Source organism: Sturnira hondurensis, unplaced genomic scaffold (assembly GCF_014824575.4).
Source record: "Sturnira hondurensis isolate 20B ecotype Veracruz unplaced genomic scaffold, ASM1482457v3 Scaffold0019958, whole genome shotgun sequence".
In the NCBI taxonomy this organism is placed as follows: domain Eukaryota; kingdom Metazoa; phylum Chordata; class Mammalia; order Chiroptera; family Phyllostomidae; genus Sturnira; species Sturnira hondurensis.
In genome coordinates, this window is record NW_028092589.1 from 1 (window position 1) to 24,675 (window position 24,675).

At 65.8% G+C, this 24,675-nt stretch overlaps 3 protein-coding genes across 5 annotated transcripts; 1 reads left to right on the forward strand and 2 right to left on the reverse strand.

Annotated features, from left to right (window-relative positions):
* Positions 1–6,035: 6,035 nt before the first annotated feature.
* IFITM5 (interferon induced transmembrane protein 5) lies at positions 6,036–6,933 on the forward strand. Its single transcript, XM_037028470.1, has 2 exons — positions 6,036–6,241; positions 6,659–6,933. Exons 1-2 carry the CDS (start codon positions 6,050–6,052, stop codon positions 6,869–6,871), a joined length of 405 nt encoding a protein of 134 aa, XP_036884365.1. The 5' UTR covers positions 6,036–6,049; the 3' UTR covers positions 6,872–6,933.
* Positions 6,934–8,966: 2,033 nt separating this feature from the next.
* PGGHG (protein-glucosylgalactosylhydroxylysine glucosidase) lies at positions 8,967–14,826 on the reverse strand. 3 transcript variants are annotated; one of them, XM_037028468.1, is made up of 14 exons: positions 14,670–14,826; positions 13,969–14,252; positions 13,439–13,649; positions 12,893–13,364; positions 11,969–12,088; positions 11,680–11,811; positions 11,407–11,518; positions 11,227–11,299; positions 11,003–11,139; positions 10,783–10,916; positions 10,571–10,666; positions 10,294–10,391; positions 10,008–10,219; positions 8,967–9,926 (listed from the first exon to the last, which is right to left on the reverse strand). In XM_037028468.1, exons 2-14 carry the CDS (start codon positions 14,225–14,227, stop codon positions 9,871–9,873), a joined length of 2,112 nt encoding a protein of 703 aa, XP_036884363.1. In that variant the 5' UTR covers positions 14,228–14,252; positions 14,670–14,826; the 3' UTR covers positions 8,967–9,870. The 3 variants fall into 3 exon arrangements, with proteins under 3 accessions (XP_036884363.1, XP_036884362.1, XP_036884364.1); XM_037028467.1 differs by having other exon boundaries at positions 14,492–14,825; XM_037028469.1 differs by having other exon boundaries at positions 12,929–13,364; positions 14,492–14,822.
* A 1,956-nt stretch (positions 14,827–16,782) lies between these two features.
* Positions 16,783–22,699, reverse strand: NLRP6 (NLR family pyrin domain containing 6; the record flags this gene model as incomplete). Its single annotated transcript, XM_037028466.1, has 7 exons — positions 16,783–17,543; positions 17,944–18,111; positions 18,201–18,371; positions 19,435–19,527; positions 20,073–21,876; positions 22,119–22,157; positions 22,408–22,699. Coding segments are annotated over 7 exons (2,706 nt in total), but the record flags the coding sequence as incomplete, so codon positions are not given.
* Between the last annotated feature and the right edge of the window lie 1,976 nt (positions 22,700–24,675).

Genomic DNA, 24,675 nt, shown 5'->3' on the forward strand with positions numbered 1-24,675 from the left:
GGGGGGGGGGGGGGGGGGGGGGACTCCGACGGAATCCCGCGCCCCGCGCCCTGGCCCCGCCCCGCCCCGCCTCCGCGCCCCCGCCAGCCGCACCCACCACGTGCCCACGCCCCCGCCGCGCGCGCTCCTCCCTCTCGGCTCGCCTTTCTCAGAGCGGGCCCCTGGCACCCGGCCCGCCACAGACGCCCCCGTCCTGCCCCCAACAGCGCTCCGCGGCCCGCGCCCCTTCACCCCGGTTCCTCTCCCAGGCCTCCCGGGCTGCGCTCCCAGCCGCGCCCCCGAGTCCTGGCGCGTTGTGGGCCTGGAGCGCCCGGGCTTCTCTGGCACCTTCTCTGTCCTGTTCCACAGGACAAACGTGGCCGAGTCGCGGCCTCGAGCGCAGGGTCTGGTCCCGGGGACCTGGTGCACGGCCTCCGGGACGCGCCGGGAAACGGATCGCCCTCGCGATGCAGCACAGGCCCGGTTCAGGCCGAGTCCAGCGCCCACGGGGGTGCACCTCNCCCTCTCGTCTCGCCTTTCTCAGAGCGGGCCCCTGGCACCCGGCCCGCCACAGACGCCCCCGTCCTGCCCCCAACCGCGCTCCGCGGCCCGCGCCCCTTCACCCCGGTTCCTCTCCCAGGCCTCCCGGGCTGCGCTCCCAGCCGCGCCCCCGAGTCCTGGCGCGTTGCGGGCCGGAGCGCCCGGGCTTCTCTGGCACCTTCAGGACAACGGTGGTCGAGTCGCGGCCTCGAGCGCAGGGTCTGGTCCCGGGGACCTGGTGCACGGCCTCCGGGACGCGCCGGGAAACGGATCGCCCTCGCGATGCAGCACAGGCCCGGTTCAGGCCGAGTCCAGCGCCCACGGGGGTGCACCTCTGCGCCCTGAGCCGCGAGCCCGGCGGCCAGGCGTGGCCCTGCCCTGCCCCCTGGCGGCGTCACAGGCGAACAACGGCTGCAGGGCCCGTGGGAGGCAGCGCCAGGGGGCGTGGAGCGGGACCTCTGGGGAGGTGTCACCAGATGGGGGCGTCAGTTTCCCAGTCCCAAAGACAGGGTGGGGCGTTAGACCCCTTGAGCCCCGAAGTCTTGCTTCATCCGAATTCTGCCCCAGATTGGTCCCCACCACGTTTCTGACCAGCCCGAAGTGCAAACTAGAATTTAGACCTGGAATTTTTGAATCCGGATAAGGTCAGGGGCCCTGGGGTCCAGGGGTCCGATTGTGACTAGGATCCCCATCTCTGGCCCAGGCCAGCTGTCCTGGTGGGGACAACCGAAGATCAGCAGCCCAGCCTGTGCCTTTCACTGTGTCGGGCTCCTTCCCCAGACGGGGCACCTCAGGCTCAGCCCTGATGAGCTGGGCTCTTCCTGTCCTGCACCCAGCCCAGACGACACTGAGGAGGGGCTAGCCAGCCTTCCCTGAGCGCATGAATGAGTGAACCCACGAATCACAGGGCGTGAGCCCCAGCAGCAGCTTCATGGAACAGGCCGGGCCGTGGGCCAGGCTCTGGGTGCCCAGGGCGGCTGCCTCCAGACAGCATCCTATGAGAGTCTGTCAACCTCCGGCACTGGGTGGGTGCCCTTTCCCAGTGACCTAAAGGCCTACTGAGCTCCACAGTTACAACCAGGGAGGCTGCCAGGGCTCCTCCTTGTTGTCGCTGACCTTGGACTCTGGGCCACCGCCCAGTCCCCATCCCCCAGGTAGGAGGCAGGCCCAGGGCAGGGAAAAGCCTGTCTCAGTTGTCCCGGGGTCGCAGGGGTGTGTGTGTGGGCCAAACCCACCAAGTCCTTGGCGCTCTGTAAAAGAGAGCACCCACTTACAGAAACAAAGTTGGTGTAAAAGCGAGTGTTTACTCAGAGTGAGGGAAACGAGACAAATAATGAGCTTAAAAACTGGAGAAATACCACAAACACACACAATGTAAAAAACAATACATTTTCATTCAGGAGCTGCCCGATCCAACCCATTCTACTGGTTCCTGCCCTGTTTGGCCACTTACTCGGAGGTCACCTCAGTGTGTGGCAATTAATACCCTGTTCCAAGGAAGGACTAGAGCAGGGGTCCCCACCCCCCAGGCTGTGGCCTCTGAGGGACCCTGCGCACAGCTGGAGGTGAGTGGCTGAAAAGTGAGGGGAGCCCTGCTCCATCAGGGCCTGAGCTCCAGCTCCCCCCACCCTCTTGGTGGAAAATTGCCTTCCGTGAAACCAGCTCCTGGTGCCAGGAAGGTCAGGCATGGCTGGTGGAGCCTGTTCTTCCAGCGGAGTTGGCTGGGCTGTGTCTTCCTTCTACAGCTGGAGCCCACCCACACTGCTCAGGGCACAGGGGAAGTTTCCTGAGCCCAGAGCAGCAGGAGACGTGATCGATTCTGATCCGTAAGATTCGTCTTTCAAAATAGGTTCTAATCGTGTGCCGTGTGTGGCCGGCAGCACTATCTCTGATTGACAGGGGGCCCACCGAGGGCCCGGCTCTGCCTGCACAGGCCCCCTCAGTGCCCCAGGGGCTGGTCCGTCCCCCAGGTGGCCTGGTTCTGCACCGTCAGCTCCTGGTGCCAAGGGGATGATTTGTGCCTGAGCCTTCATTCGTGAAGGAGACCGAGTGAGCACACAGAAGTCACTGCCACCGAATGAAAAGGTCGATGTTACTCCCAGAGCCCTGGAGAGGAGGGCCTGGCGGCTCCTGCAGGGTCAGGGTCAGGGCCAGAGGAAGGGGGGTGCAGGCTGGGTTGGGAGGCAGGAGGATCAGAGGAAAGGCAGGTTGGGGACATCACTGGGGATGGGCTGGTTTGAATGATTCCAGGAGGCCTGGGCCCAGGGGCTGCCCCTCCAGCGCCCCCAATCTGACGCTTGGCCCTGGGGTGGTTGGGCCTGGGAAATATGGTGGAGCTGGGCTGGAGAAGGTGGTGGCTGGGACCGTGGACTCTGCATCACAGGGGTGCGAACCAGGTGGGCTGTTGTTGGCCTTCTGACTCATGGAGGTCAAGTGGACAGACAGAGGGCGTAACAGAGGGCGGGCCGAGGAGGAGCCAGCTGGGGGCCCATGTGGGGAGGGTGAGCTCGGGGCCCTTATTCCTCTGGCCCCTCCATTCCTGGCAGTAAATTGTGTTTCTTCTCCCCAAACCACAGTTCCTTTCCCAGTTCACACGTTGACTGGTTAAAAAATACAAATGCATGCGATCGTGCCAGCAGGTGCAGGAGAGGCATCTCCACAAACTCGTGTGCTGTCGTGAGGCACCTGGCTCAGCTGCTCAGAGAGAGCAGGGGGCAGGGTTCATCTGCAGGGAGCCTCTGCCAGGCCGCGGGCAGTCAGGGTGCTCGGGGGCAACGCTGGGACAGCGAGGGCTCGGGGTGCCCCTGGCACCCCCCTCGGAAGGAGGCCTGAGTGTGGCCAGTGATTTCGTAAAGAGCGAAGCCAAGTGGTCTCTCCTCACAGGCGACAGCACCGCTGTGGGAGGGTCCGTCCGCCTGGTGGACACGTGCTGATGACAGGCAGGCACTTGGGCAGAGGTGCTGTTCGCACTCTGTGTGAGACCCGGCTGTCGCCGCACACCAGCAAGTGTGTTGGAAAGGGGGGTGTCCCTCACGCTGCAGGAGCAATGCCCAGCGTCACCGGGAGAGGCGGGGAAGCACGGTCTGCAGGCGAGGAGATGGCCACCGAAGCCTGTGTCCTTGCTCTGGACACGGGAGAACATTTCTCCCGAAAGATGCACAAAGCACAGCCCCTTCTGGGGAAACCCTGTTGATGTCTAGCACATGGAGCGGTCTCTGCACCAAAGGACCAGCAGGAGAGGAACCAGCCTCGGGACAGGGCTCTGGCCACCTGGGGAGCTGACACAGCCACGATATCCGGAGCAGCGAGGCCAGGAAGGGCCGAGGCCTGGATTGAGCAGTGGGTCACAGAACTTGACCTGGAGCTTCAAGGAGGGAGAATCAACGCCAAGTGGCTGACAAGGACAGGGTGGGCCCATCGCTCGGTGGTCAGGAGGATCCACAGTCGGCCCACTGGAGGTGCAGCCCCAGGGAACAGGCAGAGGAGGGTCCTGATCTGGCTGAAGGGCAGGGGGAGGGGCTCTGGGCAGGGACCAGCAGAGGAGGACCTGAGTCACAGCAGCTGGCTCTGCCCAGGCCCCACTCCAGGCCCCCCTCACCACCTCTTCTCCCCCAGTCTAAGGACCGGAAGATGGTGGGCGACGTGATTGGGGCCCGGAGCTACGCGTCTACCGCCAAGTGCCTGAACATCATGACACTGGTCCTGGGCCTCCTTGGGACCATCGGATTCATTGTCCTTCTGGTGTTGGTGTTGCCGGCAGTCATCCATGCAATAACACAGGCCAAGCACAGCCTCGGAGGCTACTAAGTGTTGCCCTTAACACAGGAGGGGGACCAGGTCTCCCCACCCCCTCCTCTGGAGGCTCTGCCCCCACCCCCCACCCCTTCACACAGCACTGTGTACAGACGGAGCTGAACCCAGTGAACCCAATAAAGTGCACTTGGATGTGACAGTGTGGACGTTTCCTGGGCCGAGGTCCCTGCTGACTGCCCAGCCTGCCCCTGAGGCTGAGCCCACAGCCCCCCTGGCCCACCTGCTTGCTGCTCTGAGGGGGGTCCAGCCCTTTCTCAGATGTTCCTGGTTTCTGGCCTCTCACTGGGAGCAGCAGCTGGGCCAGGGTCCTGGGAGGGGCTTGGTCCTTCCCAGTATCTGAGCCCTGATCCAAGGGGGGCTGGGTCCAGGGCACCCTGGGCCCTGAGGACAAGCCTCCCTGACCCTGGGCTGGCTGGGAGCAGGGGTGAGTGCTGCAGACTGGTGCCCTGGGAGGCCATGGTGTTCGCGGGTCTGCTGCAGGGTGGGGCCCAGCCCCACAGCCCCTCCTGGGTGGTCCCACCGTGGCTGTGCTTCCCCCACCCAGCAGCTCTGTCCTCGATCCTCCTCAGGTGACAGGAGCAGAAGTGTGCTGGGACCAGGGAGGGACAGAGCAGTCAGCCCTGAGGGACAGAAACCCTGAGAGGAAGGCCCAAATCCTCCCACCAAACAGGCTGGGCCTGCTGGCTGGAGCCTCTGCCAGTGCCCAGGAAGGGTCCCCCAGCCTTCGGGGACCCCCAGGCTTGGGGTGGGAGCCTTTGCAAGGGCTGCTGATTCACTTGGGGCCTGGGACTGTCCTCAGCTTGATCTGTTCCCTTCCCCCAGGCCCTGCCTGCAGTCACCACAGAGACGGTGGGGCAGTTGGGGGGCCAGAGGCTGGTGTCGATGGGGGGGGGGGTGAACCCGTCTGCACATGAGCCTTGCTCTTTGGGGACCTGGGCCCATCTGGACTCCAGGTGTGGGGTGAGGCCAGTCCTGCCAGCTCTGGTCTGTGGGCAGCATCTCTTCCCGCTGTGGTCTGTTGGGTCCTGGCACACATGCGTGTGGAAGATCCTAAGCCCGGCCCCCTTGCCCCTGCGCCCTGGTACAGCCCCTGTGGTGCCCTGACTCCGCGGCCAAAAGAGAGCTGTGCTGAGTCTGCGCTGGTCAATGCCTAGCACGAGGGCGCCCCTGTACCCGGGGGACCCACGTCTGAGTCGGAGGGGCCAGGCCCAGGGAAGAGGCCCTGCAGGAGGGGGTGCTGGCAGGGAGTTTGTCTCCCCCAGGCGGGACCCTGGTGTCTGGTCGGTGGTTTGGGCAGAGTCTGCTCTTGTTCCCACCAGGGCCCCAAGGGGGCCCCTCTGACCCCTCTGCTGTGGGGGGAGGGGTTGTGGTGGGCGGTCCGCATCCCGTACCCATCCCAGCAGCAGCCTTCACTGGAGGTCAGGGGACAGGGTGCGCAGAGGGGGGATCTCTGCAGGGCACTGTGCGGCTTCCGCAGGGTCATCCACGGTGGGGGGACTCTGGGCACTGGGGTGTGGGGTCCTGCAGCCCCGTCCCAGGCCCCCTACGGATCTCGTGGGCGGGCGGGGCGCGTTGCTCCGTGGCTGGTACTGCGGGCTGTCATTTGTCGTTATATTTAGCAGCAGCCCTGGACTGGCGGGAGGCAGCGGGTATAAGCGGCCCTGGGCCCCCCTCCTACCGGGAGTGGAGAGCGGCGGCGGCGACGGCGCTGGAACCCATGGACACCGCCTACCCCCGCGAGGACTCTGGGGCCCCGAAGCCCCGCACGGCTGCCAGCGCTGCCCACACGGCCGTGGCCCTGGGGCCGCCGCACGCACCCCCACGAGACCACTTGATCTGGTCGCTGTTCAGCACCCTTTACCTGAACCTGTGCTGCCTGGGCTTCCTGGCGCTGGCCTACTCCATCAAGGTGGGCACGGGCTGTGGTGTGCCAGGGGTGGGGGGCGGGTCGCTGGCAGGGAACCAGAGGGGCTCCTGAGTGCCCGAGCTGCCCACTGAGGCCGGTGCGCCTCTCATAAATGACTTCCCACCTGAAGGCCTCTGGAGGCTTGGGGCTTGCACTGGCCTGTGAGAAGTCGGGGGACCCTCCCAGCCTCCCCTCAGGCGGAGCCCCCTTTAGGGCCACACCCCTGTGTCCAGCTGGCAACAGTGAAGGGAGGGGTGAGCCCAGGGCAATGTCCCCGCAGGCCACATACCAGCATTCAGATTTGGGGTTCAGCATGGCCCTCTGAGGTGTGGACCTAGTGCTGCCTGGGGTGGAGGGGGCCCCCACCTCCCCCCCGGGGCCCCAGCACAGGAAGGGACCTGACCCTGCTGCCCTCTGCAGGCCAGAGACCAGAAGGTGGCTGGAGACCTGGAGGAGGCCCAGCGCCTGGGCTCCAGGGCCAAGTGCTATAACATCCTGGCCGCCATGTGGGCCCTGGTGCCACCCCTACTGCTGCTGGCGCTGGTGGTGACCGGCGCCCTGCACCTGTCCCGGCTGGCCCGGGACTCGGCCGCCTTCTTCAGCACCAAGTTCGAGGACTCGGACTATGACTGAGTGGCTGGGCTGCCCCCTGACCTCCTGGCCTGAGGCCCACCCCCCGCTGCATACTTCATGACCACGAAAGTTCCCCTCATGGGGCCCCGGGGGCCTCGCCCGAACCTCGATGGTCCCTGGTCCCCTACCTACTCCTGTCCCCGCTGGACACCTCTCCCCCCACTCCCCAGGCCCTGCCTGGTTCTACGATTAAAGGTGCTTTTGGTTCCACGAAGTGCCAGCCTGGCCTGGTGCGTGGCTGGGGCACAGGCAGGTGTCCTTCTGAGGGGACAGGCCCCTAGGGTCGCCCCAGCCAGCTGCCCTGGATGGACCCCAGCAGGATGGCTATTCTGAATGTTCTGCTTTTGGCCGTGGTCTCTGTCCCCTGGGCACTGGGTGGCCTGTGGCTTCTGGGCGGAGGCGCCCGAGTATTTTGGAGTTAAATTTGGGAATGCAACCCTTTCATCTGCCTGCCCTGCTGGACACCATGGTTTAGTGGCCTGTCTTCCAGAACATGTGTGGTGTGCCTTCCTGATTCCATGCATGCCCACCCTGGCTGCGAGTGCGTGCGTGTGTATGTGTGTCTGTGTGCAAGGCCGGCAAGGTCTCTCCTGTGTGTTCCTGTCTGGGGGTTGAGTGTGTGCTTATCTCCTTCTTTGGGTCACAGGGTCAGTGGGGCTGGACACAAAGACACACACCACACACTCACACACTCATGCAGATGGGACCACACCCCCACCACAAGGCTGTGCCGAGCAGACACTGGGGAGTGAGGACATTTTCTGAGCATCCTTAGTGCCATGTGTGTCCCTGCCTTCCCCCACCGTTTGCACCCCCTGGAATAGCCGTCTGGCTGGGGCGGGGGGCACGAAACACACGCACACACCCTGTGTGGCTGGGGGGAGGTCCCCTGGGCCTCGCTGTGGACGTGCCAATGACAGGGCAGGCTAATTGCAGAGTCATAAGCACAGGGCAGCTCAACGTTGTGAGCACCCCACCCCAGGTCCCCTCTGTCCCCAGGGAGCCCCCTTTGCCTGTCCACTCTGCCTGGGGTGGGGGTGGAGGTCTGCTTGCTGTACTTGGAATCCCCAAAGCCTCCCCCACCCCCTGTGACCCCCAGCAGCTGGCCCAGCTGGCTCTAGTGTGGAGGCAAGACAGTGCCCTGCCCCCAGCCCAGGAGTGTGGTGCATGCTGCCCTGAGCCAGCACAGGGCTGGCCGGGCCGGGCGCAGATCCCACACTGGACCAAAGACAAGGACCGTGGGCCCGTGTATGGCCCAGGATGGAGACTGCCTGCCAACCCTGAGATCCAGGTTTGGCTCGAGAAGGAACCAGCCTGCTGGATGGAGAGGCTGGGAGCAGGGGTCAGCCTGTGTGTGGCCAGGTTCAGGTCCCCAGCACGGGATGGGCTGGGGGTCGTGGGGGAAGCGAAGGTCGTCCAGCCCGTGCCCAGGTGCTGCGGCCAAGCCAGGCAGGGGGAGGGCACCAGTCTGTGTCCTGGGCAGGCCAAGGGACCCCAGTCCAGCTTGGGCCTCTGGCTACCATGGGCCCTCAGCCCGGCACATGTGCATGGCCACCCACTGTCCCTCTGAGGGTCGCCCTGTCATCGACACAGGTGGCCACACACAGGTGGTGTGCATGTGCAACAGGACCACGCTGGGTCAGCACAGTCCCCTTTGCCTGTCCACTCTGCCTGGGTTGGGGGTGGAGGTCTGCTTGCCTGCCCGGCTCCAGGGCTGCTGCCTGGGACAGCCTCAGCTGCTTCAGCAGACCTGTGGGGGCCTCGCTGGGGAGGGAGAGCCTGTGGGCACCCGGAAGCCCCACCAAGGGCCTCAGGAGCCAGTGCTGGTGTGTGCAACTTGGCCACCTCCTCGGAGGCCACTCTGTGCTGTGTGCTGCCTCCCACCCTGCCCCATAGCCACAGACAGGCCTGGGATCCCCCACGCCTCCACCCACCCCCTGCACACCGCAGTTCACCTGCCCAGTGGCTGCTTCTTGGTGAACTGGGAGCCCCGACGGCTAGAACGCAGGTGGCCACAGGGAGGAGGGTGGGAGGGGCAGGCGTCAGGACCCAGCTACCAGCACCGAGTGAGCGAGTTGTCCACCACGCACCCTCACTCCTCACGGCAGACAGGGCCCATTCCGGCCCCGACTTTAATTGGGCAGCACTTGTGCAAGGCAGCCTTCCCAAGATGGGTGGGCCCAGGGCCACAGCTCTGAACCCAGGCACGCTGGGCTCGGCCCTCTGGCCGTCGAAGAGAAGATACGGGGGCTTGCTCCACACCCCACTCGGCTGAGGAAGGGCATGTGACGGGGGCTGTCCAACCTGACTGAGGCGGCCCAGAGTCAAGGGCTGAGGACGCCGAGCCCCCACAACAGCCAAGGGCACCTGGGCCCAAGCAGGACGGCCCTCAGTGCGGCCACGACACACAAAGTTCTCTGGCGAAGCTGCCGCTGAGCCTCAGGGAGATGCAGCCGAGCGAGTCCCCACCACGGCCCTCACCCTGCCGCCTCCCACACGCAGCAGGGCCGGCCTGCCTCTGCCCCTGCCGCAGGGTGCCCACGCTCCCCACCCCTCCTGGGGGTCACGGCAGGTGCGGGTGTCAGCCCCAAGGAGCAGGCGCAGACCTGCTGGTGCAGGAGGCCGCGGGGAAGCCCCTGTCCGTGGGGCTTTCCGTGGAGAGTCTCGCACTTCGGGCCACAGAACCCAGACCTTGCCTGGAGCCTAGGAACCTGGCTGCCAGGTGGGAGGGAGGGTGGGTGGGTGTCGGACGGTGGGCTGGGACCGCGTCCATGAAGCGCAGGTGCAGCCCACCGGGGGCCCCGCACAGGGAGTGCCAGAGGGGAGCACCCCAGAGGTGTCCCTAAAGCCCACAGCACCGCCGGCTCACGGGCAGGACCTCAGGGCCCTGTGAGGGACTCTGTGGGTCTAGAGGGCCCAGGGTCCCAGAGGGGCGGCTCCAACGTCTGCAACAATCTCTCCCGGGGTTTTCTTGGAGCAGCACTTGCTGCTGCTTCGTCCTACGAGACCGAGCTTTGTATCCGGCCGGCAGAGCAGGGGAAGGAGACCTTGTGTCCTGTGGAAGAGGGGCCACCGAGGGGTGAGGGCACACACCTGGGGTCATGGGCCCCAGCGTGGGTCGGAGGCAGGGGCCTACCTGGGGGCAGAGGCAGCCGGTCCCCTGACGGCCACAGCTCCACCTCCAGCAGAGGTGCCTGGGGCCCTGCCCGGGTCCTGACCTCGACCGTCACTGAGCCCTCGGAGAAGGAGAAGTCGAGCTTGTTCCCCAGGTAAGAGATGCCAGAGACACACACACCAGAGACCTCCGCTGGACACATGGGGTCAAAGGTCACACCAGCTCTGGTGATCCTGGGAGGAGGAGGCGGCTCTGTGTGTTGGGCAGGCAGGGCCGGCGACCGCCTCCTGCTGGTTGGCCCACTCACCTGAACCCTGTGAACCCGAAGAGTGCCGCCTGCAGGAAGCCCCCCATGCCCGTCAGGAAGTTCACGGCCCCGGACCCATCCGCATTCTCCGTCCACACCTGCAGGGTCAAGGTTGTCAGGGCCAGGGTCCCCAGGGCACAGGTCTCCTGAGGCCACTATCCCTATCCCTGGAAGGTCAGGTGGGAATTGCCAGGGCAGTGACCCCCGAAGCTGGGCTCCCACCCCCACGGCCCAGGGCGTCTGAGGAAGAGGCAGGTGGGGCCGGGACCAGGCTGGCCTTGAAGGGCTCCGTGATGTTGGCGAAGCTCCTTTGCAGGAGGTCCCACGCCCTCCGGGGCTCCTTCAGCTCCATCCAGCCCACAGCAAACATGCTCTGGGGTCAGAGGTCAGAGGACATGCTGAGGTGAGGTCCACTGCATGGGGCAGGAAGGCTGAGGTGGGCAGGGTGGGGCAGGGCCAGACCGCTGTGAGGACTGCCACCAGTCTTACCCAGGTCATAGCAGGGCCCCGGGGAGATGTCACGGCCTCATAAACCTCCAGGTTGTTCCTGCGAACTTGAGGACTCAGAGAGAAGGGGACGGGGTAACCCAGGAGCACGACATCTGCCTGCTTCACCTCCTCTCCTGGGGGGGCATGGGGGCTGCTGATGGGGGAGGCAGCCAGGGACTTGGGGTCGGGAAGGGGCCTCAAAGGGGCCGAGTCCACTCACCAAGTTCATACCCATCAAACTCAGGATGGAAGTTCCGAGTCACGTCAAAGGGCACCTTGATCTTATCAGCCACCTCTAGCCACTGCCTGGGGACGGGCTGACCCAGGTCCTGGGCCAGGGCAGCAGCAAAGCGCAGGCTAGCACAGAGGTGGGGAGAGAGGGCTGCAGCCCGAGCTCACCTGGTGGCCCCTGCATGCTGGGCGGGGCAGGGGCTGGGGTCTGACCTGTTCCGGGCCAGGACGTTGGTGTACACAGAGTTGGTGACTCCTGAGTGGTACTCATCGGGGGGCATGACTCCTGGACGCCAAGGGCAGGGTGGTACTCAGTGTGGGCTGGCCACCGCAGGCACCGTGAGTCACACGCAGAACCGAACGGAGGAGCGTCCCCCTGCCCCACGCCCGCACCCTTCAGGTGGTACTTCTCCTCTGCGGGGCTCCACTCGACACGGCTGCACCAGAACTCTGCCACAGCACTGACCACATCCCAGCCACCAGCCTCCTGGAAGAGCCGCAGGTCCTGGGGGAGGGCAGGGCGGAGCAGGGCCCTGAGACCCATGGTGCTGGTTCCCAGTGGTCACTGCATTTCCTGCCAATGCCCCTCCGTTCAAGCGCCCCGATGTGAAGGCTCCAGACGCCTGGACGGGCTGCAGCCCAGCTGGGCCCACAGCAACACCTCACCTGGGTGCTGTGCTGGTACAGCTGGAAGGCCAGCGCCACAGCCCCATTGATGTGGACTTCCTGGGTCCCGTAAATGTCCTCCGGACAGACCTCCAGGCCAGAACCCGCGCTCTCCCAGGCGAACTTGGCTCCCTGACAGTTGAGGGTGACTGTTCTCAGGGGGCCTGGCTGCCCCAGCTGGGGCCCAGCCAGACTGTTGTCCCGCCTGCAGGATGCAGGCTGTGAGAATGCAGGACACCCTGTCCCGCCCGGAAAGAAGCCCTGTGGCAGGGTGTGCAGGCCCCCTCACCTGGTAGCCCAGGTTCCGGGCGTTGTCCAGGGCTCCACCAAGTGTCTGGATGCGGTACTGCAGGAGAGCCCTGGCAGCCTCTGGCTGGAACATGAGGACATTCGGGAACATCCAGAGATCCTGAGAGCACAGCCAAAGGGTCCCTTGTCCTCCAGCTCTGCCGGCCTTCTCCCCACACTTGTTCTGCCCTGGTGGGCCTCAGAGACAGCCAGCTCCTTGCTGGCCACTGGGCCTGCCCAGGGCCCCACCACCACCGCTGGCCCACCACACTCCCCCATCTCCAGCTTAGATCCCCTGGTCCCCACCCCAGCACTTCGTCTCCCCAGTGGGCATCTGGGACTGGCCTGACGTTTAGGCCAGAAGCTGGGTGTGGGCAGCCTGGAGGGGAAGCTGCTCCGTTGCCCACTGGCTGCATGCCCTGCAGGGAATGCCTCAGCCTCCCCCAGCCCCACAATAAAAGTGGCCCCAAAGTGGGGGTCACAGCACCAGCTCTCTGGACCCTCCCATGACCACTGGTCACCAAGTCCCAGCTTCTCCAGGCTCCTGCTCCTTGCCCTCCTCCATCCATGCTCCCTTAGCTGCTATGAGGGCCTTTCCAGAACACACACCTGTCCCCGGCACTCGGGATTCACGGCTCCTGCAGCCTCCCTGCAACGGTTCTTCCTGCCCCCTCTCCCTGCCTTGGCCAGATGCCGTGCACCCTCCCGGTTCTGGGACTTCGTGCCCTCTCGTCCCCTTGCCCGAGTCGCTTTTCCATCAAATGCCCACACACCCTTTGGCGGAAACAATGCCTTCTCCAGGAAGCCTTCCCTTTTGCCTTGGCCCCCAGGCTTCCCCAACCACAGCCCCTGCCCCAGGCAGGCAGAGGCAGCAGCATGCCTGTGCCCTTAGCCACAGGACCCTCCAGGCCCATGTGCCGCCCACCCTGCGGCAGATGCGTGTGGGGTGGACGGTGCACACCTGGTCCCAGAACACATGGCCCCAGTAGCATTCCTCACAGCTCCCATTGGAGAGCCCTCCGGGGCTGAGTCCGTGGCAGACAAATCCTGGGGCCCCGGGCTCAGGCAGGGCACTGAGCAGGTAGTAGAGGGCGCCTCGCAGGGCCTGGCGCAGGGGCAGGGGCCCCACCACATCCAGGCCACAGCTGTCCCAAAGCTGGGCCCAGGCCTGGGCATGGACAGTGTACAGGGCTCCGCTGGCCCGCAGCTGCAGTGCCTCAGCGAGGCAGGCCTGGGCCTCGGCCTGGCTGCCGCCCACCACGGCCAGGAATTCCCAGGTCCTGTGATGCTGGCCTTCCCCCAGGGTCAGGATCGGGGGTGCTGGTGTCCACAGCATGTGCACCTCCTGCTGGGGTGCCCCCGGCTTCTCAGGAGTGAGTGTGTGGCCATACAGGTACCTGCAGGGGCAGGCTGCATCTCAGGGACAGGCTTCCTCCCGGCCCCCTGGCTTGGCCCCCAGCCCCCTCCTTACCGGGCTCCCTGCCAGTCGGGCCCCAGACGCAGGGCCAAGTCCGGGCTTTCTGGGGAGAAGGCAGACCGCAGCGTCACGGTGATGGGCTGGCTCCCGGGAGCCAGGCGGGTGACAGACACACCGCAGGCCAGCACGTGCGGCAGCGTGCGGTGGGCATAGATGCGCTGAATGGCCCGGAAGCTGGAGTCCTCCAGGGTATGCAGAAAGGAGCCTGGGGGGGGGGGGCGGGGGGACGACGGGCGAGTGGCAGGCCTGCCCCACAGAGGGCCCACGCACAGTTACTAAGCTCAGGGCCTTCCGGCCCTGGAAGTGGCTTCCCCCTCCCCCTCAGTGAGGGGAACCCCTCTGCAGCCCGCCTGCCCTGGGCAAGAAGTGGCAGCTGCACCGGGCCGGCAGGACCATCTGACCGGGAGCCCCGATCCCACCCCACCCTGCCCTCCTTTCCCTGGGCCGGGTGGACCGAGGTAGGCGATGCCAGGGTGGGGTTCCTGTGGCCTCTCCACCCCCGGACCTGGAACAGTGGCAGCTACCTGTGTTAGTGTCCAGGACGAAGGTTGTGGTCAGCTGCTCTCCTGGTCCTGCGGGGGCCTCCAGCTGGATGTTGAGGGGACTGGGCAGAACGGCCCTGTGCGTGTCGCCCAAAGCCCCATTGTATACGCCACTCACGTGCAGTGTGTCGTGGTAGACCCGTGTGCCCAAGTATGCATTAGTCACGCTGGCCCAGAGCCGGCGGTCACTGGGCAGAGAGTGGGCAGTGAATACGGTGGGGTCTTCACCGGCGTCCGCCATGGAAAGGCTTGCACAGTGGAGGGGCCTGGAAAGGGCGGGGTCAGGGGACCTCCAGCCGGCGAGGTCTCCCTCTTCTGAGGCTGTTAACCCCAAAGCCCTCTCCTGGGAACTTGGCTGACGCCTGCGGCAGGTGGTGGGGGGGGTGTGGACCACCCCACCAGCCCTGGTTCTCAGAGCCCCCGCTTTGGAGCCGCCCCAGGAAAAGCCCTGGACCCCTCTCCCCGATCTCCAGGGACCCACCCGAGTCCCCAGACTCTGACTCACCAGCCCGTTCCAAGCCACACCCCCAGAACCCGCCCGGCCGGTGGAAGTGAGGTGGCTTCCGCCAGCGAACTTCGCTGCTCAAGGCAGCCGGGCGGGGTGTAAGGAGTGCGTCCCGGGTGCTGGGAGCGAGGGGCCCTGCTGGGGCCCTAGCAGGGGTCGCCGCTGTTTCTGGGTTCACCGCAGCCCCGCCGTGTCCCTCGGCTTTAGCCGGGTCGGCGCTGCCGCTCCAGGGCCCAAAGGCGAGGTCGCCTGTGGCTGCCTTTTCGCCCGGAAGGCCCCTCATTCTCCGCCCCCGGGGCAGCGCGGGACGGGCCGGACTGGCCCGCGGTCCCCGCCCTCGGGGCGGTCCTGGGCAGGCGACCGCTGGGCAGAGGCTGCGCTCAAGCCGGAGGCGGGACTTCGGGGCGGTGGGTTGGGCTACACCCCATCCCCACCGGAGGCCGCGGGTCTGCAGACCGGGTGTGAAGGGTGCGGAGATGGGGCTCCGGGGAGCCTGCGTGAGAAACACAGTATCGACTCCGCCGTCAAAGACTTTCCCCGGGGTGGACCTGAGAGGCGCTGGGGCCTCTCGCGGTGGTGTTCTCCTCCCGTCTGCCCCTCTAGGGCGTGTCCCCGTGTCCTCCTGCACAGGCGTCCTTCTCTTTGAGGGCGGCTCCTCCTGGCTCCCTGCGGCCTCTTCTCTCAGCCGCCATCTCCCCACTCGCCCCCTGGACTCCCGGGCTCCGCCCCGGGCCTGTCCCGTCCTGTCTCTCATACCCAAATGTCTGAGCCAAGTGACACGGGTGCTCTGCACCCTTGGCCCTGCCTGCCGGACACACCCAGATTCAACACGTCCCTGAAACTGCTCTTCCTCCCGCCTCCCCCAGCACAGGCCAAGGCCATGCCACTGACCCAGCTGCTCTGGCCCCCTGTGTCCCTCCACACACATCCACCCACGAGGCTCGCCTTCCAGGCCTGCCCACCCTCCCTGTCCCAGGCCCTGTGGTCTCCTGGGCTGGCGCACTCCACGCTTTCTGCTCCTGCCCTGCCCTGCCCTCCCAACAGTGCTGAGGTCAGACCATGCCCTCTGCTCAGAAGCATGCCATGGTGCCCACCTCGCCAGGGGGACCAGTCACCCAGGTCTCCTCTCCCACTGCACACCATCAGCTGGCTGCCTTCTGCCTCCGCAGCATTCAGGCATTCTGAGCTTGCTCCCTGCTGCGGACTGAGTGGTTGTGTCCCCCAAATCGGCCTGTCTGCTGACATCTGATCCCCAGTGAGATGGCAGTTGGAGGTGGGGGCTCTCGGAGGCCATCGGGTCCAGAACCACCAAGAATGGGACAAGTGCCCTTATAAGAGGCTTGAGAGCAACAAGACCTCTACGACCTGAAGACAACGAGAGGACAGTCACCTGCGACCAGAAACAGGGTCCTCACCAGACACCGAGTTGACTGGCGCCTTGACCTTGGACTTTACGGCATCCAGGACTTTGGGGAATAAATCCCTGTGGCCCATGACCTATCAGTGTCTGTGTTTTGCCGCAGCAGCCCCAGCTCACCAAGACACCCCCTTCAGGGCCTGGGCGCCAGCCTACTTGTCCATGGCCTGGAACATTTTCTCAGGGTGTCCTTGGGGCCCCTGTCCCCACTTATGCTTCCCCCAGCCCTCCCAGTAACAGGAAGCCCTTCCCTCCCCTCCGATCCCTTTGAGCTGCACCCCACCCCCCAGCGCCCACCTGCCCCAGCTGTGAGTTTGCTGCCCATCTCCCTGCCCCTCGCCAGCTCCAGCAGGGATTTTGTCTGTCTGTGGAGCCAGTGACTGAGTTTGAAAGGGATTGCGGGTCCCCTGGGGAGTGGAGGGGCTGTCTCCCGGGCCCCCTCCATTTGGATAGGGGTTCTCCGGGGCTAGCCAAGCCCAGCAGTGTGGAGCAGAGGATGCCTGAGGACGTGAAAGCTGTCCACTGCTGGCTTGTCTATTGAGCCTCAGAGGTTCCTGCTGCCAGGCTGTTCCCTGGAGTCTCAGTTTTCTCACCCCTGAAATGGGGGCCTCACGCAGATGGATCAGACACCAAAGGAGAGATGGCCAAACACAATGGGAACCAACACACAAACGCAAAGAAGGCTGCCCTGGCTGGCGCGGCTCCATGGATTGAGCCGAACCAAAGAGTCGAGGGTTCAATTCCCAGTCGGGGCACATGCCTGGGTTGCGGGCCAGGTCCCTGGTTGGGGGCACAGGAGAGGCAACCACACATTGATGTTTCTCTCCCTCTCTTTCTCCCACCCCGGCTCTAAAAAATAAATAAATAAAATCCTAAAAAAATGTAAAGGAGACTTTATTTTCAATGGACTCCCCCATGCCCCCTAGAGTCGGGCCACCGCCTTGTCCACTCTGCTCTGGTTTCGGTGCCCGAAGACCTTCAACGGCCTGTGGACCCCTCTGGGCTCAGCCTCACCGCCTCAGGGATGGCTTCACTCCTGGTGCCAAGACCCAAACTCCTGGGGAGGCATGGTGACCGGACAACTTCTGCTCAAGGGGCAGCCCCTGCTTGGTCCTCAGTGGCTGCGGACAGAACTGTGGGTCCATGAGGCTGGTACGGCAGATAGCAACAGGGTCAGTGAAGGTGTCGCTCTGTGCCCAGCATACCGGGAAGAGGTCAACACGTGGTAAGTGCTCAGTCACTGGGGGTCTGGGCACTGTTACTGTTGCCGGGGACATCAGCAAGGGGGTGGCTGGAGGGCCCCAGAAGAGGGAGGTGGGTGGGGACAGCATGGAGGTTAGGGGGAGGAGTGGTCTCTGGCTGTCCCCAGTGCGTGCCCTATGCCCTGTCCAGGACCATGAGAGGGATCGTGTCCATGTGGGCCTCTCCCTCAGTGCGGGGAGCCTGACTTCGTAGGGCTGACGGCAGCTCTCCTGGTCACGCTGGCCTTCGGGGCCTCAGAAGGCTGTGCTGAATCCCTTGAGAGGCTCAGGGTGGCTGTCCAGTGCTGGGTGTGTGATGACCAGGCCTGGCTTTGCTGTCCTCACAGCCCGCAGCTCCTCCAGCGACTGCTCACTCAGCTCCACGGAGGTCAGACTGCAGCCATGGACACAGGACAAGGGTCGTGTTGGTTGGGAGGGAAGAAGAATCCTGGGTGGGGGTAGGTGGTGGCAGGGAAGCAACAGGGGGCAGCAAAGGGACTCGGGGACGAAAGACAACCAGCAGGGGCTATCAGAGGTGGGGAGAGGAGGCAGGAGCTGGAGGTCGTCTTTGGGGAGTAAGAGGGCGCTGTCTCATTGACCCAGACTGTGGCCATGGGCTCCAGACCACAGATGGACGTTTGGTCTGGCAGAGTGTCTAGGTCAGGGCTGGGCCAGGGCTTTGGAGGCTGTCTCCAGGGACCCCGGGAGGGGCCCTTCTCCAACTTCAAGGGGAAGCCCCCAGGTGCCCGCCCCAACCTGGGCTTGAGAGGTGTGTCCCCATGCCCTTCCTGCACCTGAGGGTCTGCAGGCGGCATCCTGGGTGCTGCAGGGCCACACACAGGTGGGTGACCGTGGGCTCCGACAGCTGGCAGCCGCTTAGATCCAGGGTGGTCAGGGTGGAGCTTTGCCGGAGCAGAGCAAACAGGTGCTGGAGGGCCTCCTGGAGGCCGGGCTGCTGCAGTCTGGGGGACAATTGAGCTCAGGACCCTCTGGGGATCCCCACCCTGGGGGGGCCCCTGCTGCCCTAAGCCCCTCCCAAACCCAGCCTCACCTGAGTGTCTGCACCCGGCACCTGGGCCAGGCCAGGCCCTCGCTTAGCACCCGCAGGCCCTCCTCGCTGAGTCCATTGTGGAGGAGGCCCAGCTCCGTCAGGGCGGGGGCCTGCCTCAGGGCCTGGGACAGGTCGTGGCAGGCGGAGTCTGGGAGTCTGCAGCGGGACAGCCTGGGGTCCGAGAGCACAGGGTCTGCCTCAGGCCCCTCAGCTGCCGCAGGGCGCCCCAGCAGTGCAAGCTGCCCACCGCCCGCTCCGCGGGGCCGAGGCCCCTCTGGAGATGTGTGCTGGCAGTGTGGCCTCCAGGCCCTTCGTCGCCACGGTGTCCCTGGGAGCAGGGCTGCACGACAGTCTCCCCCAGGACACGGTGGCACACGAGCTTCAGGGGAGCCCATGCAGGCTCTTCCCTGTGCACGTCACCTCTACGCACTCGTCCCTCTAGTCAAGGTGACTGAAGTTTGGTTTGGCTGCCTGGTGCCTAGTGCCAGGCAGGGTGCGGCTTCTGCTCTTTCTGCTGCTCTGAGTAAACGCTGTGGGGCAGGGGGGCAGGTGTGCCGATTGCTGTTGAGCTCCCTGTGTTTGCTCTGCGGAAACGCTGCGTTCGAGAGAAGCTGCCGCGTTGCTCTGACAGACTGGACGACCCTCCTCCTCCAGCCCCCTGCGCACCAGCTCCCAGGTCGCCCTGACTTTTGCCTGCCGGGTGCCCACCGACAGGGAACGCCAGGATGCGCTGAGCGCCATGCTGGGGACCTCGCTGACGCTCACGGCAGCCCTCTGAGGCCGACCTCCTGCTCCATTTCCCAGGGGAGGGGCCTGGTGCTCCCACGGGACTGACTCGCCCAAGGGGGCAGAGCACAGCCTGGCCTCCGCTGCTGCTCCAGAGAGTCCAGAGGGGCCACTCGGCAGTTGCACATGGTGCGGAGCGGCCCCCCTTGGATGGGAAACGCATTCTGCTCTTCCTCCATGCACCCCTCCCCCCGGGAGTGCTCAGCTGCACCCTGCCTCTGGCAGGAACCTGGCCAACCCCCTTCCTAACCAGCACCTAAGCCCGTGAGGGACCTCTGCCCCTCTGCCCCGTGTGGGCGGAGCCTGTCGACCCTCCTACTGGAAGCCAGAGGCTCCAGGCCCTCAGCTGTCTCATCAGCCCTCCCCAGACAGGGACACCCCCTGTCCTTCCCAGGGCACCCCGCTCTGCGTCCCTTCCGGAGAGAGGGCTGGCAGCATGGTCACTCACGTCAGGCTGGTCAACCCACACTGCTGGTCAGTCAGGGCCTCGCAGAGTGGGCGCAGTGAGGAGGCCTGGAGCTTTCTGGTGGTGGCTTGAGAACTGCTGGGAGAGAGAGAGGTGAAGCCCCCTCCCCTTTCGGCCCCTCCCTGCTCCCCGTGATCCTCGGGTGTCTGATCTGCCTGCGTCCTCACCCCAAGCCCAAAGTGAACCCTCTTGTCCACGGCCCCACACGCCTCCCGCTGCCACCTGCTGTGCGGGGCTGTGAGACCCTGCCGCTCGCGCTCCCAGTGTGGGGCGAGGCGGGCCCCTGCGGTGGCGCTCCAAGCCCCTGCTAGGGCCCCGATATTTGTTCTCTCAGACGAGCTTCGGGTGGGGCCTAAGTGCGGGGAACAAGGAGCCCAGCCTCGCCCGGAGCGGGGGGCAGCTGAGGGTCTGGCGGAGGAGGCAGGCGCGGGCAGCTCTCCCCCAATGCACTTGGGGGTGGGCACGGAGAGGGCGCGGGGGCGGGGGGAGAAGGTGGCCGCCTCACAGTGGCGTGGGCAAAACCGGCCCTGAAGCCCTGCCTTTGGTGTGGGGGTAGGACCTGGCGGCGAGCCCGGCCCGCAGAGCAGGCCTGGGGGAGGGGACCCAGCCCCGAGACTCACGAGCTGCCACTCAGGCTGTTCTGCAGTCGCTTCACCAGGCTCTTCTTCTTCTTCTTCTTCTGCGGGGCGGGCAGCGCGCAGTTAACCAGCCGCAGCGCCTGTCCGGCCGGGCAGCACCGCAGGCAGTAGCTCAGGACGGCCAGGTCCATGCGGCTCAAGCGCAGGTGCTCCAGCGCGAGCTCGGGGTGGCCCTGCAGGGCCTGGCGCACGAAGGCGCCCTCCTGCGTCTCGTACAGGCAGTACAGGAGCACCATCGGGAAGTTGAACTCTTTCTCCGCCGCCGCCGCCTCCTCCTCCTCCTCCTCCTCCTCCTCCTCCTCCGACTGGGGCTCCGACCTCCCAGGGCCCTTGAGCGAGCTGCTGTCCTCGGCCCCCTCTGGCGGCACCCTAGGGCGACTCTGCCCCTGGTCCTGCACCCACTTCAGGACATCCTGCTTCATGCGCTCTGAAACCACGCAGCCGAAGTGGCGCTCGATGTCGCGCAGCCTCTCCGCACTCAGCAGCCCGAAGAGGAAGCGCGTGGTGAGCGCGAGGTGGTGGCGCAGCTCGGGGTCGCCCCGCAGAAGCTCTTCTACTCCGCCAGCCGGCACCCCGGGCGGCCCCTCGTCCTCCAGCAAGTAGGAGAGCGCGGCAAAGAACTCCTGGAAGCTCTGGTCGATGAACTGGTAGGTGACCTCGGCCTGCAGCACGCCGGGCAGCTCTTTCTTGCTGAGAAACAGCGTCTGCACCTTGGAGCCGCAAAGCTGCAGTCTTTCCAGATCCATCTCCATGAAATGCGCCCTGCGCCCCAGAACTCCGTCCCGGGCCAGGCGGCACAGCCTGCGCAGCTCACCTTGCAGCCGGGGTCGGTCCTCGGCGGGCGCCGGGCTGAGGACGCTGACGATGAAAAGCAGGTACACGGAGGTGGTCGTCTTGGAGGTGCGCGACAGGTCCTGGCCGAGCTCGAGCTGCTGGCGCAGAACCGTGCACACAATCCAGCACACGAAGGGCACGAAGCACAGCGCGAACAGCGTCTCGTTCTCCTTCACGAAGCTGTAGGCGCGCTCTGCCCTCCACTCGTCCTGGAAGTACTTGTAGAAGTATTTCTTCTTGTCCTTGTCGGAGAAGCCGCAGACCTCCGCGCACTGCGGCGAGCGCAGGCGGCCCTGCAGCCTGCCCGGGTCGGCGGTGCGCGTGGTCACCAGCAGGCGGGCCTGGGGCAGGAGCGCCTTGCTCAGGAGACCGCCCAGGACCCGCGCGCCGCCTGCGGCCTCGAAGGGGTCCGTGCAGGGTGCCGCCTCCGCCAGCCCGGGCTCCGGCAGCTCGTCCGCGCCGTCCAGGATGAAGAGCAGCCGCTCCGACCTCTGGAGCATCTGCCGCACCGGGGCGCTGCGGTCCGGGCACTGGTCCAGGATCAGGTCGGCCAGGCTGCACGTGCCGGGCCGCTCCAGCAGCTCCGCGCAGGGCAGGAAGAAGGCGAAGTCCACCTTGCCCTGGTACAGCTTGCCCGCCGCCCAGTCGTACAGGATTTTCTTGGCGGCCATGGTCTTGCCGATGCCCGCCGGACCCTGCAGCACCACGGTCAGCGGCCGCTGGCCCTCCTCGTCGCGGCCGAACAAGCGGTTGAAGGTGTGGGTGTCTGAGCGCCGGGCGCGCTCCGGCTCCGGCTCCTCCGCCGGCCCCGCGGCCTCGCACTCCGGGGCCGCGCTCTCCGGCGCTATAAGCAGCTTGGTGAAGCGCTTGGAGATCTTCACGGAGCGGGCGTTCCTCTCCTTCACCTTGGCGTGTTGCCGCAGCACGTGCTCACGGTATTTCTTCTTGTACTCTGGGGGCGGGCCGTCAGGGCCAGGGGTGGGGCGGACTGTGCCAGCCGACCCCCGGTGCCCGCTGCGCTCCCCGCCCGCCTCCAGGCCCCATTTCCCAGGCTGCGCCGTGGCAGCCCCAGCCCGCGGGCCCTCCCGTACCCGCTGCTCTCTGGGAGCCGCTGTGGGGACCAGACTGGCTCGAGGGCACTTGTGCTCCCGCCCAGGACAGCCCAGGGCCTGCGCCTCCCACCCGGAGACCTACCGGACACGGAGAGCAGCGCCGCGGAGCTGGGGCCGAGCCCTGAAAGGAAGGCCCGCTGTGAGGCCAGGGCACTCGCGCGGCAGGGGTGCAGTGGGGGGTCGTGGCCACCCCCAGGGGCACCCGGGGATCCCAGCCTCGGGCCGGGGAACCTGTGGGCGAAGCCTGCGCGGACGAGGGGTGCGTCCGGCTTCCCTGGGGAAGCGGAAAGGAGGGCGGCTGCATGCGGGACTCCACCCAGACGGTAGGGAATGGAGGGGCAGGCCGTCGGCGACCCCCGCCCGGCGCTCACGCTGCAGCCGCTGCTCCTTGAGCCAAGCCGCGATGTCGCGCGCGTCCGCCCTCTTCAGGGTCTTGCGGGCCACGTCCAGCGCAGGCTCCGGCCCGTAGAACTGGGTCAGCTGGTCGGCGAGGTCCACAGCATCCGCCCTCTCCAGCCGGCCCCAGGGGATGCCGCGGCCGTCCACCCGCGCGTCCCGCAGCTTGTGCCGGAAGCGCTTCAGCTGCTCCTGGTTGAGGTCCTCCAGGGCAGCGAGAAGCAGCTCCCGGGCAGCCCCCGCGCGGAGCTGCACGCTGCGGGCAAGCGGGAGGGTGGGCGGGCGGGATCAGCAGTTGGGCCGGGTCCGGAAACCTCCGCCCGCCTCGCCGCACCCCCGACCCGGAGTCCCAGCGCCCACGATGGGCAGGGGCTCAGATGCGCCGGGATCTGACCAGGCGGCTCCAGACCGACACTGCACGGAGGGGAGTCTTCCCCTCCCAGCACCCAGTTCCCAGACTTTGCCCGTGAAAGTGTCCCCACCTGGTGGTGAGGTGGGTGCACTCCGGGGTGGGTACTGGCCGCTTAGGGGTGCCTTTCTGCCTCCCCTCCCCGCAGGGTGACTTTCACAGGTCTGGCCTGGCCAGGTCAATCTCCCCAGCCAGGTGGTGAGGAAGGCTGTGCCCACTGCTTCCCTGCCTTCTCTGCCCCGGGAGCCCCGGGCCACACAGGCCATGCTCACCCCCAGCCCCGGGCCTTGCACTCAGGTGGGCGGGGTCTACACCGGAGCACCCAGTGGGGAACAGACCCTGGCAGGCACTCCCAGAGTCTGGAGCCCAGGGCCATGGGGAAGGGATGTGGACGGACTGTGAGGCCCAGGCAGGGAGAAGGGTGAGGCCCCAGCCCCAGAGACCGAGACCAGCCAGTTCCCAAGTGGCTGCTCTGAGACCCAGCACTCACCTGGAGCAGAGGGCCTGTGGCTCATCCATAGTCACTGGCCCCTAGGTCTAGGACTCCTGGACAGAGGCGGGGATCAGGGAGGCGACCCCTCTGCTCGGCAACTGAAGCCAAGCCCTAAGGGGGCTGTCCAGCCCCGTCCATGCCCCAGGCCCAGGTGCTTTAGTGCGGCCAGTGCTGAGATGCCCGTCCGACAGACACTCAGCTCGCAAGCTCAATTTCAGCACACCTGTGCGCCGTCACCCTTTCAGAGCTCTGCCTGGTGACCTTTGAGTTTCTCCCCCCTTTTATTCAGTTATGTCCCCCCCGCCCCCGCCCCGAGCATCCATGGGGTGTGGCAGCGAGGCCTGTCTGTGAGCAGGTAACTGTGCAGATCAAGGTGGACTGCCTGGAGGAGGTGGCTGGCTCAGAGCTAGGTTGAATTCTGGAGGCAGGGCTGAGGAAGGGCTTCCTCAGGGGAGGGGGACAGAATAAAGGAGGAGCTGGCAGTGTTTTCAGGGAGAGGAAGGCTGTCACCTGGGGCCAGGAGACAATGGGACAAGGAGGACTCTGTGGCTTCCGAAACCAGGCTGATGAGAAGCGGTTTGGGCGTGAGGAGGATGTGGGACTGATGTGGGACCACAGGGGACCACGTGAGTGTGGGGCTCTCCTGACAGTGTCTGCCTGTGTGAGCGCGTTAACACTTGCGTAGACATGTTGAGGGCTGGCTCAGTGTCTGGGGATGGGCTGGGGAGGGGGGCAGGCCTCACCCCGGCCCCTGGGAATGTTTCCTCCCCTGTCAAGGGGACTTTTCCAGTGTGATTAAATTCAAGATCTTGAGATGGGGAGATTATCCTGGATCATCCAGGTGGGCCCTGCACGTCCTCAGGCCTCACAGAGGTAGGCAAGGTGACTGACTGGGAGCTTGCTGACTTCCCTTCTGGAAGGAGGGCCCTGGAAGAAGGAGCTGAGAAAGGCCCATTCTCCCCAGAGCCTCTGGGGAAAGTGCAGCCAGGCCCCTGCCCGGGTCTCCGCCCAGTGAAACTGGTTTTGGACTCCTGACCTCCAGGACTGGGACCGAAGAAATGTGTGCGGTTTGAAGCTGCTGTGTCTGCAGGAACTTGTTTCAGCAGCCACGGACACGGAGCCAGTGTGTGTGAGAGCCTGCACGTGCATGTGCGAGTGTGTGTGTGCTTGAGAGAGGGTGTGCGAGAGCATCTCCCTGAACTTGCACCTTCAGGACGGGTGCCTGCGTGCAGGGCCGCTGCCTTCCTGGCCCCCGTCACCTGCAGACCCCAGGTCACCCCTGAGTTCTGTCCTGCTTCCACCAGGACTTGGTGGGGAACCAACCGAGTCCTGGGTGTCTCT

What these genes read in the sequence shown, in the direction of transcription:
- PGGHG (XM_037028468.1), bottom strand. Translation starts at nt 14,227, where the DNA reads ATGGCGGACGCCGGTGAAGACCCCACCGTATTCACTGCCCACTCTCTG. An exon ending in CCACACGCATCTGCCGCAGG is followed by an intron (nt 12,089 to 12,892) that starts GTGGGCGGCACA and finishes CTGTGCTCTCAG; the next exon opens with GATCTCTGGATGTTCCCGAA. An exon ending in ACATCACGGAGCCCTTCAAG is followed by an intron (nt 10,392 to 10,570) that starts GCCAGCCTGGTC and finishes TTGACCCTGCAG; the next exon opens with GTGTGGACGGAGAATGCGGA.
- IFITM5 (XM_037028470.1), top strand. Translation starts at nt 6,050, where the DNA reads ATGGACACCGCCTACCCCCGCGAGGACTCTGGGGCCCCGAAGCCCCGC. An exon ending in CGCTGGCCTACTCCATCAAG is followed by an intron (nt 6,242 to 6,658) that starts GTGGGCACGGGC and finishes TGCCCTCTGCAG; the next exon opens with GCCAGAGACCAGAAGGTGGC.